The sequence below is a fragment of the Pelodiscus sinensis genome, chromosome 1 (genome assembly GCF_052426305.1).
Source record: "Pelodiscus sinensis isolate ZL-2025 chromosome 1, ASM5242630v1, whole genome shotgun sequence".
NCBI classification, from domain to species: Eukaryota; Metazoa; Chordata; order Testudines; family Trionychidae; genus Pelodiscus; species Pelodiscus sinensis.
The window spans coordinates 5,843,881-5,854,259 of record NC_143052.1 but is presented as its reverse complement, the minus strand read 5'-3'; the positions used below and the strand labels follow the sequence as shown (position 1 = coordinate 5,854,259).

The 10,379-nt window shown below is 47.1% G+C and overlaps 1 protein-coding gene across 1 annotated transcript in view; it reads right to left on the bottom strand.

Annotated features, from left to right (window-relative positions):
- Window positions 1-6,082, bottom strand: part of UBE2H (ubiquitin conjugating enzyme E2 H) — a 74,217-nt gene extending 68,135 nt beyond the window's left edge. Inside the window, exon 1 of the mRNA XM_075925365.2 lies at window positions 5,793-6,082. Coding sequence (XP_075781480.1) covers window positions 5,793-5,845 — 53 coding nt within the window. The 5' untranslated portion in view covers window positions 5,846-6,082. The remainder of the gene's footprint in view (window positions 1-5,792) is intronic.
- Window positions 6,083-10,379: the final 4,297 nt, after the last annotated feature.

The following is a 10,379-nucleotide window of genomic DNA, read 5'->3' as shown; positions in this document are numbered from 1 at the left end:
TGCTATAAATTAACAGCCTACAAGATTTGTTCACTAAGTGTTAATAAAGTATACTGTCCTCAATCTGCAGCAACCTAATTCCAGTTTAGTTTTTACCAAAAATTGCTTCTGAGAACCATAACCGTAATCCCCAAAAAGACTGCAGTGCCATACAGTTGACTAAAATCAGTGCTCTGAAACCAAGTAGTATGATACCCACAAGTAGTTAGCACAACTTGAATGCCAAAAAAATACACAAAGTCTTTGTTTTAAATAGGGTCAGATTAAAATGCCTGCTCTAGCTTTACAATCTAATGTTTTAATCCAATTCATATTGTACAATGGTTATTGACACAAAACTTAATTGTATTAAGCAGGTGCAGCACCCTTTCAGGTTTGTGTTGCAAGCCAGTCTTGCAATCAGACGGACAAGGCAACAATGGAACTTATAGAGAGTGTGGGAGGGGGGAGCAGAAAAGGGGGACGGAGGTAAAGTCACCAGTTAATAGTGAAACTCAGCTCTGAAATGAACAACAACCTCTTGAAGGTTGCTGCTGAGGCAGTGAGAATTTTTACTGAAAGCTGCTTTGTTGTTTTAGCAAAATGATACAAGGGGTTAAGTTCTTAAAATGGCAGGTAGGAGAACAGGATGAGGCATATTGGTCACTGTTCAACTGAGATAAGTTGAAATTTCTTGTTTGCTACCACAGCATAAGCTAAGGGGGGAGGGGGGAGGAATCCCACAAGTCTTCATCTGTTTGAAAAAGTATCATGACTTCTCCCGTCCCTTCAGAGTCAATTATAATGGAGACCAAAATGTATAAAAATTTTCCTATGACATTTTCAGGATTTACATTCTACGTTGTAAAAGTTTTAGCTTAAAAAATTATATTTACCCTGAATATAAGCTGTTTTCTATCTTCTGACTCAGCTAATCTAACAACTGATACAAGCCACTACTACTGTTTTTTGCAATTACAAATCATCCATAAATACACAGGTAAAAGAAGAAATGTCTTAGGATTTATTCTTCATTTTTAGCTTCAGATAGTTTTAAAGTTATTCCAAAATTCTCATTTTAAGTCAGTCACCCCGTTAACTATTGTAATATGATCTGTTCATCATAAAGTTTCAGAACTTTAAATATTTTGCTGCTGCTGCTGCAGCAATTTGTCTCCATGAATCCAAAAAATGGAGATTCAACAAGCTAAATTTGGCTGTATTTATAATTCCTTTTATGCAGTGAGAAACACACATTCCTTTCTAACTTCAGCTCCAATACTTAAAAGTTATGTACAGAATCTTGTGACACTGTCTAAAAAGGGAAATAAAGTAAAATTCTGAAAAACTGAGTTCAAGGCGAGTTTGTAAATAAAGTGCATTCATATGTACACTGCTATTCTGGTGTAGAACAAACATCCAACATCAGAACTATTGTAATCCTACCAGAAAGACTTCCAAGAGATGTAGTTGAAGGGCTCCAAGAATCACACAGATTAACATTTCAGGGATACCCAGTACTGGTTGCACTTATTTGCCTGTATAAGAAATTTCACACACCCAAAAAAATTCTATTCCTCCAAAGATTGCCCTGTGCTTGTTTTCAAAGGCTTCTACTAGGCCTCCTTCTCTTTCCCCAGCCCCCGCTCTCCTGTATATAAACACACTTGTCACACACTCCATCAGCTGTTTGTATGGCTCCGCCCAGACCTCGGTTTCCGGGTAGTAACAGAGCAACCAATCCGCTGAGTTGCAAGATCTGCCTGAGGCCTTTTGCCTGCAAACACTTTTCCAAAACAAGCAGCTCGTCATTTCACAGGGGGCTCTGCCTCATCTAGGGTAAGAGGGGATTGCAACTGCCATGCAACAGGGGAATGAACAAGTCCCACAAGCCTTGAGGACACAGTGAACTGCATGAGCTCCCACAACTACCTGGGAAAGTATAGGTTGGAAGGGAAGGGAAAACTTATGCACAACCCTAAGATGTTCACACTTTTTTTTTTTTTTTTAAAGTTACCAGTACCAGATCTCAAGTAATCTGAGTAATTTCCCATACTCTGAGTATAAAAATTCCTTGAAAGCCATTCCACAAGTGGGGGCACAGGAAGCTTATTTTGTTCACGGTACTGCATTTATTCGAACAACTCTACCGGGCCTGGTATTTAGGCAGGGAGGAAATTCAAGAGAGGTGAGGGGAAGGAGACAATCAAAACAACAGAGTAGAAATGCAATGCAAACCCCTGTTTCTAGGCTATTCCCAGCAGTTAGAGAAGGGATCAGAAGCGAAACAATGAATGATTCAGAGTGTCAGAACATAACCATCCAGCTGATTATTAAACATTAGTTAAAAACCCCACACTCCCTTGCAATTGAGAGAGAGAGAGAGAGAGAGAGAGAGAGAGAGACCAACCAACCTCTCCCTTTCCCTAGTCACAAAGAAACACCTACAAAAGGACGTGGACATGTTGGGGACTAAATATAGGAATAATAAAGACTCCACTCCTCTCCTAAACCTGTCAGAGCAGTAAAAGGCAGCAGACTTGTAACTTGCTCTCTAGTCCCTCCCCCCACCCAGACAAGGTAGCTCTTGGCAGGCTGTAAATCTGTGCCATGATTATATACTAGAGACATTAGAGAGGCTGAAATGGGAGATTGTAATGAAAATGGCAGCAAACAAAACAAAAAAAATTTCAAGCCATCAGGAAAAGCAACATTTAAGTACATTCCTTCAGTCCAGGTCTCTCATTTAACAATCATATAATCTCTCATAACAATCATAACCAGCTTCAATCCTTTCCCCCCTCCTGCCCCTCCCCCCCCCCCACTTATTTCAGAAAACGTGCAGGCTGGTTTACAAATAGGACAGCACAGACAAATGAAGTGGCTCAGCAGTTTGGGCCTACACTGTGAATTCATCCTAGAGATATGAAGGAAGGCCAGACAAACAAAAAGCCGGAGGAAGGTAGAAACAGCCATTTGACACAACTTCCTAACTTTACGGTCCACAAGACACAAACTGACCTATCCCTCTGTGTCAAATACCAAGAGCACTGGGGTAACAATAATAAGAGCTACAGTTTTAAAGCACCTCTAGATTCTTTTGTCAGGGAAAATAGACCAGGAGATGAGAAATTAACTGGGATTGGAAGGAATATCAACCTATTTGCTTCTTTTTGTGTACCACCAAGCAATAAATATACCAAAAAACCTGCTCTTTGTCTCCTAAAATGCTGTAGTCAGTCTAGATGTCAGCTACCAAGCAGGAAAAGAGAAGTGGGGTAGAAAATGCATCAGGTCATAATGGGCCTCATCTTCACTCCAGCACAGTCCTCTTTAAAAAATTACACACAATGAAGATTATTTCCACTAAACAGCTGGAGTTTTCAAACCTCCTCCTGGTGAAATTAACCATCAACTGAAATTTGCATTTGGGAGGGTATGACATGTTGTAATTCTAAACTCCGGAATAAAAATAGCTCAGATAGTACCATGATCGGCAGTCATTTCCTATTTGCTATAAACAACCTTAAAAATAAAGAGCAACTTTGTATAAAAACATACAAAAACATTAACACATTTTCCTAGGGTAAACTGTTCTCATACCACAGACATTAGCACTGTTGATTTCACCCCTTCTTTTAAGACACAAAATCCAAATAAGTTTGTTTATCTCTGCCTCTAGAAACTAAATCAGATCTGTTTATAACCCCCAACCTTCCTACCACAACCAAAAAAACCAGATCTCTCACCCCCAAATTCTCCTGGGGGAGTAAATATATCTGAAAGCATTGTAGTCAGTTAAGTCAATTCTCCCCACCACCACCACCACGTAAACAAAACTATTAATAAAACAATTCTATAATCGAATTCCCAATGTTTTTTCAATAGCCACCCACACTCCAGACAGCGAAAGTGAGGGCTACACCATCCTATGAGGGGTGAGAATAAAAATACTGAGAAAAATAAAAATAGATCCATTAGGAAAGAAAAAAGCCTACCCTAAACTGGAGTGTTACATAAACAAAACCTCTAGCGGGAAGGGAAGGGAGAGAGAGACTTTTCAATTGCTCTGGAACCCCTTTTCCCCCCCACTCCATAGCACCTTATTTTTGGTTTGTTGCAAACCAGACTCCCCCCCCTCCCCCAAAAAAAGAAAAGAAAACACAAGTCCCTAAGCTGGCACCAGAAGCTTTGGGAATGGCAGGCTGAAACCATGGAGTAAATAATAATAAACATCACAAAAGGCTTTCTCTGGGCTGTGGCTATTAGACAAGACCTCTCCATTCTCTGAGACCCCCTTCTAACCACTCCAAGCTGCTGAACTACATTCCAGGGAAGAGGGCTGGGGGAAAGAGGGGAGTCAGGAGTGGGGGTGCCATCTGGAAGGGGGGGAGAATATTCCTTAAAAATTCCCTTCGAAGACTGACTACCAGCTGTCATATCTATGGGAGGAGGGGGTTTCTTTCCCTTAACCTGCGATGGGGGTGGGGGGGAGGAGGGGGAAGAGTCACAATAGCAGGGGAAGGAAAAGGAGTTGCCTTAGGTTGAACCAAAGGATTCTGCCCCATGCTCCCACTTTAAAAGGTACTAATCTCCCACCAGGATAGGCGGTGGGTGGGGTAGCCTCTTATCCCCCAGGCTCTCTATGGTTTAAAGGGGCTCCAGTCCTTAGTCTGGGGTGTAAGCTGAGGCTGGGAGATAGATTCGGTATTTGAGAGCACTGAAATCCCCAGGACTGGGGGTAGGGAGGGAAGACAGTCTGCTTTTTCAGGAGGCCTCTATTCAGCAGACTGGGAAGAGTTGATGTTGAGTAGGTGGTTGCAGGGGGCTCCCCCAGAAGAGGGGCTGATCTAGGGGAGGCTCACCCTCTTCCTCCTGGTAGCTGGTTTCATGGGGGTTCACGCTCTCCTTCTCCACAAGATATCAGCAGGACAGGCCCTGACAGCTGTACACCACTGGAGGATTAGGGATGTCACTCTCCTCTGGGCTGAGGGTCTTTTCCCCAGGATATTTTCCTCACAGGGGCTTCTCTCCCCCACCCAGGGGATGAGGGATCTCTCCCCTCCCCACACTGTCAAATGGGGAAAGCTTTTCTCCCCTCCCCCCCATTAGAAGGTCTCCCTCTCCCCCTCCCCCACACACAAGAGGATGGAGAACCTCTCTCTTCTTCCCCCCCCCAGGATGGGGGGGGTCTCTCTCTCTCCTCCTTCCCACCCCACACGGGAGGATAGAGGGTCTCTCTCTTGTCTCCCTCTCACCCCATACTTCACACAGGAGGACAGGGAAGGGTCTCTCCCCCCCCACTGGAAGGAGGGGGAAAGGGTCTCTCCCCCCCCCCCACTGGAAGGAGGGGGAAAGGGTCTCTCCCCCCCCCCCCACTGGAAGGAGGGGGAAAGGGTCTCTCCCCCCCCCCCACTGGAAGGAGGGGGAAAGGGTCTCTCCCCCCCCCCCCACTGGAAGGAGGGGGGGAAGGGTCTCTCCCCCCCCCCCACTGGAAGGAGGGGGAAAGGGTCTCTCCCCCCCCCCCCACTGGAAGGAGGGGGGGAAGGGTCTCTCCCCCCCCCCCCCACTGGAAGGAGGGGGAAAGGGTCTCTCCCCCCCCCCCCACTGGAAGGAGGGGGAAAGGGTCTCTCCCCCCCCCCCCACTGGAAGGAGGGGGAAAGGGTCTCTCCCCCCCCCCCCACTGGAAGGAGGGGGGAGGGTCTCAGACACACACAGGGCAGGAGGGGGGGGTCTCCCCCCACAGAAGGTGTGGGGGGGTCTCCCCTCGCCCCCTACACGGGGGGGCGGGTCTCCCCGCGCAGGAAGGATACAGCTTGACCACGTCGGTGTCCATCCGCCTCTTGCCCGGGCTGGGGGAGGACATGGTGCCCCCGGCTGCCCGGCTCCTCCTCTCGGGCTGTCAGAGCCCGGGCTGCTCCGGGCTGGGGGGGGACTCCCCGGGGGGGGGGGCGCCGGGCGCCGAGCCGCGGGCGAGCCCCCTCCTGCTGCCGCCGCTGCGCCCTGCGGGGCCTGGCCGCTCCTGCCTCCCCCCGCTCCGGCTCGCGCTCCCCTCAGCCCCGCGCCCCGCTCCCGTCGCCGCTGCCGGAGAGCCTCTCTCTGGGCCCCTGACGTCACCCACAGTGACCTCACTGCCCGGGCCCGCCCCGATTGGCGCCGCGGCGCGTGACGTCGGCGCGTCGCTCACGCCGCCCCGCCCCGCCCCGCGCTGGCTGACGGGAGTTGTAGGCCGCCGCCGCTCCTTCCCAGCAAGCCCTGGAGTAGGGTCGAGTGCCCCACGCGCTGGCCACTCGCCCCACGTGGCTAACTGGCTAGTTGGCTTGAACAATGAAAACTCAAAAAAAAACCCCCATTTTTCAAATTAAAAACCCAATTTTTTTTCATAGAATAATTATAATAATACGAAGAAACACAAAGTTCCGAAGGTCTTTCCTCTTTCCGAAGCCACGTTCCATGAGTCCGACCGGTTTTTTCGGAATCACGGGGCTAGTTCGCTATAGCAGTGGCTACTGCTTCAGAACTGGGCGCACACCCTGGGTCTAGCTGGTGGAGGCAGGCTGCCGGGTGGAGGCCTCGCCCCTCATGGTCTCCTTAATAGGGCCAAGGGATCTTCTGCATTTGTGGATGCCAACGCCCCTTGACCTAAAAATGTAGGGAAAGAGCTGGTTTCCCCTGGCATGTTGCCAGCTGTATGTAAATTTGACACCTAAAGAGGAGCAGCTCAGACATTTGTCTCTTACACCAGCTGACAAGCTGAGCCCCTAAAAGACGTTCCCTCATCCACCTTCTGTCTGCACAAGGATGGTCTGCTGGCCCAGACTTCATCTAAATGCACTTACGGCTTTCACCCATGCCTATGTTCTGCTTAGCTGATAGTGGTGTGGGTTGATTAGAGAAGGAGCTAGGGCCCCTGAATCCATTCGAAGGGTGGGGTTAAGATTCCCAACATCTATACCCACTCTGCCCTTTGGCAAGTCACTTAGCCACTTTGTGCCCCATCTGTAAAACGAGGCTACAGCAGAGACATTCCCATGTTTGTAAACTTCACTTCTGCCAAACTCTCTTTACTCCCATATTTGTTTTGTCTCTCAACAGGATGCTGCACAGTTTGGGGTTTTTTGTTAAAACCCTCTCTCTACTTTTGTAAACGTTTAATGCATCTTAAGTTTTCTGTAAAAATCAGTTTTTACACACACCTTCTTCACACAGTTTTTGTGAGGCATAATAAATACAGCAACATCTTGTTGCAAGCTGGGTATTACTGGGAAGTCAATACTCATTGTATTCACACCTCACAAGAAATTCAGGAATGCGTCTGTGCACATCTTGACATGGGGGAGAGTCTCGTCACTTGGTTTTCAGTTTAATTTGTTTCAGGACCTTACAAAAATGTTTTCTGAGTTCTTTGCAATGTATCCTTATACTAGCCATATTATGAAAAAGATGGGTTAGAGAAAACTTCTCTAGACCTTTAATTGATATTCTCATGTTTCAAATTCATTTCTGCCCTGCAGGCAATGATTTGCTGTGGATCTTTATCATTTACATTTGCAGTGTGGATTGTGGTGTTTTGTGAGGGTCCTGACATGATTTTTTTTTCAGTGCCACATCATCATAATGAAACAACTGTATGTCTGAGTCAAAGACAGAGTCCCTGCCCAAGCGGAGTTTACAATCAGAAAAACAACCAAAAGACAGATGCTTTGAGTGAAGGGATGACTTGGCTTGCTATTTTTGTGCACGGATATTTGTGGTGCTGGCGTTATGCTGATTTTGGTCAGTGCTGCTGGGCCTTATGGAAGATATGGATTTAGTGGAGGCAGCTGGGAACCTAGGCACTGACCAAAGCAAGATCACTTCATAGACAGGAGCTGACACAGGTAGGGTTGCCAGATGGTTTAACAAAAAAATACCGAACACCCTCCCCCCAAAAAAACAAAAACAAAAAAACACCGGGGAAAAATTCTGTTGAGAAAAGAAAAAGGGCGAAACCAACGTTGTTGAGCAAAAAAAAAAAAAAAAAAAAAAAACCCACAGCTGTACCTTTAAATGGCCCTGCTGTTCTCTCAGTTCCTCACTCCCCACCATCCCCTCCAGATGCGGCAGGGGAAAATTGTCTGTCTGAGGGAAACAGGAGGAAATGCTGGGCATTTCACATGTCCAGTATTTTCTGTTTTTGTACCAGACGCTGGATCCGAATAACGGACAGTCCAGGCTAAAACCAGACACCTGGCAACCGTAGGCACAGGAGAAAGCAGAAGGAGAAGAAAAGGAAGGGAGACAGCTGGCAAGTTTTTCCGCAAAATCATCTGATTTTGCGGAAAAACTTGCCAGTCTAGACACAGCCAATGTGTGCGGGTTACACCTGCACAGAGAGGGAGGATGGATTCAGCATGGGCAGACGGGTGACCCCCAAGGCTGTTTGGGAATAGGAGCTCCTTCAGGAGGACCCAGCCCTCTTAGCAGCTAGGCAATTTCCAGTATAAATAAGGTGCAGTGTCTCGTGGCAGTGTCCCCTGGCCACATAGGGTTAACATGTCCCTTCCTGCCAAGTGGAGCAAAGCCAGGAGTTGGCCTGTGAATATCAGAGGCTCAGCACAGGGCACCGGGAGCCAAGCAGCTCCAATAGCTGGCTTTCAGCATTTGTTAACGTGCAACAAATGGAGGTTTATCACATTTTCCACCAGCTCAGTTTCTGGTTTCTGCTTTTCCAGCTGTCAATAATTTACAGAGGAGTAATGCAGGGTCCCCAGGCTAGAGACGCCGATCGAGCGGGAGGCTGGAATGAGCGATATCTCTCAGAATCAGGTACAACTGAGCAGTGTATGGGAGCAAACAGCTGTTCGACCTTGTATGACCTTAGAGTGTTGCGATCTGGGAAATGTATTCTTGGGCCTGTCCAACCCTTTATATACAGGCTGTTAGCAGAAAAGGATCAAGGACACAGAGGGGAGTCACATGTTACCGATAAATGAACTTTGCCAATTGACCCTACTGCAAAATTAATCACATTCTAGCTAATATCCCAAACTGGAAAGAAAGCTGTGTAGTTTAAGGTATGAGCGTTGGAACTCTGAGTTTCTACCCTTACCTCAGTAATGGACTTTGGTCTGATTGTTTACCCGTGCCTCAGTTTACTCACCTGGAAAATATAGTAACTAATACTTACCTGCCTTCTGGAGCCGGGAACTGTGCGCTGAAGTTAATGAATGTTTGTAAAGTATGTTGAGACTGCTGGGGAAAAAGTTCCTATGGAAACGTAAAATATTGTGTGAAGACAATCAAATTACGCTGCCAAGTTCATGAGCACACCTCCAAGTTCGGATGGAGTCAGTACTGCGCATTCGGTGACACTAGATCGCTAATTGAGACTCTCCTTAGCTCAGGTTGTGGGGGTTGGTGCGCTTAAAGCAAGTGGGTCTGAGCTCTTGTTCCAGCCGTCCCTGTGAGCTTTGAGGGCTGGTCTACACTGAACTTACATGTACAGAACCGCCTCTCTCGGAGAGGTGAAAAATCCACACCTGAAAGGACATAGTTAAAAGGACCTAACCTCTGATCAAACTTTCCATTAAACTTGGATTAACTATAGTGACGGGTGACCCCTCCATTGCTGTTGTAAGTGATTACACTGAAGTGCTACAGGAGAGCAGCTGTCGCTTTTTAAGTGTGGACACGGACGGAAGGTCTGGTGTGCAGCTAGGTGACAAGTGTGAAGGTGCACACCGTGACCACAGATTTGTTAAAATATCTTGCGATGTTGCGGCTGTAAAGTGGTCCCCACGAAACACTTAGGACACGTCTAGACTACGGTGCTACTTTGGGATGCCAGAGGGATCCCGAAATAGCTGTTCCACATCTTTTGAACCAGCCCGTTATTTCAAAATTGATTTTGAAATAACAGGCTCTCTAGTCCGATGTCCCTGTAGCCCTCGTTCCATGAGGGTGCTGTGGAGACAGCAAGCACCAAATTTCAAAATAAGCTATTTTGAAATTAGATCAAAATAAAATATGTAATTTGCATTGCTCAGATTACATATCTTATTTCGGCCTATGGGTGCACTGTAGATGCACCCTGATTGACTACTCCACAGTGCTTGGCTCTGTTGTGCGGAGTTTGCAGAACACCCGCAGCTTGCTAGAAGTCAAATCCAAGACATCTCAGAAAAATTCCCCTACACTGGGAAAAGGTGACAGCAGCCAGCAGCGCCAGGAATAGCTTTGGTTTAGGATGTTTTTCTCATCCTCTGAGCGCCCCTTGGCATTCACCCTCTCATCCACGTTTGCACAAGGAAAAAGCAGTTAGAGGGCGGTGTCTATGCTGGGAAAATTCTCACTAGTCATAGCTCATTGATGCAATTATGCCAGAGAAAATCTTGATCCTGGCCGTTCCCCATTTCCTG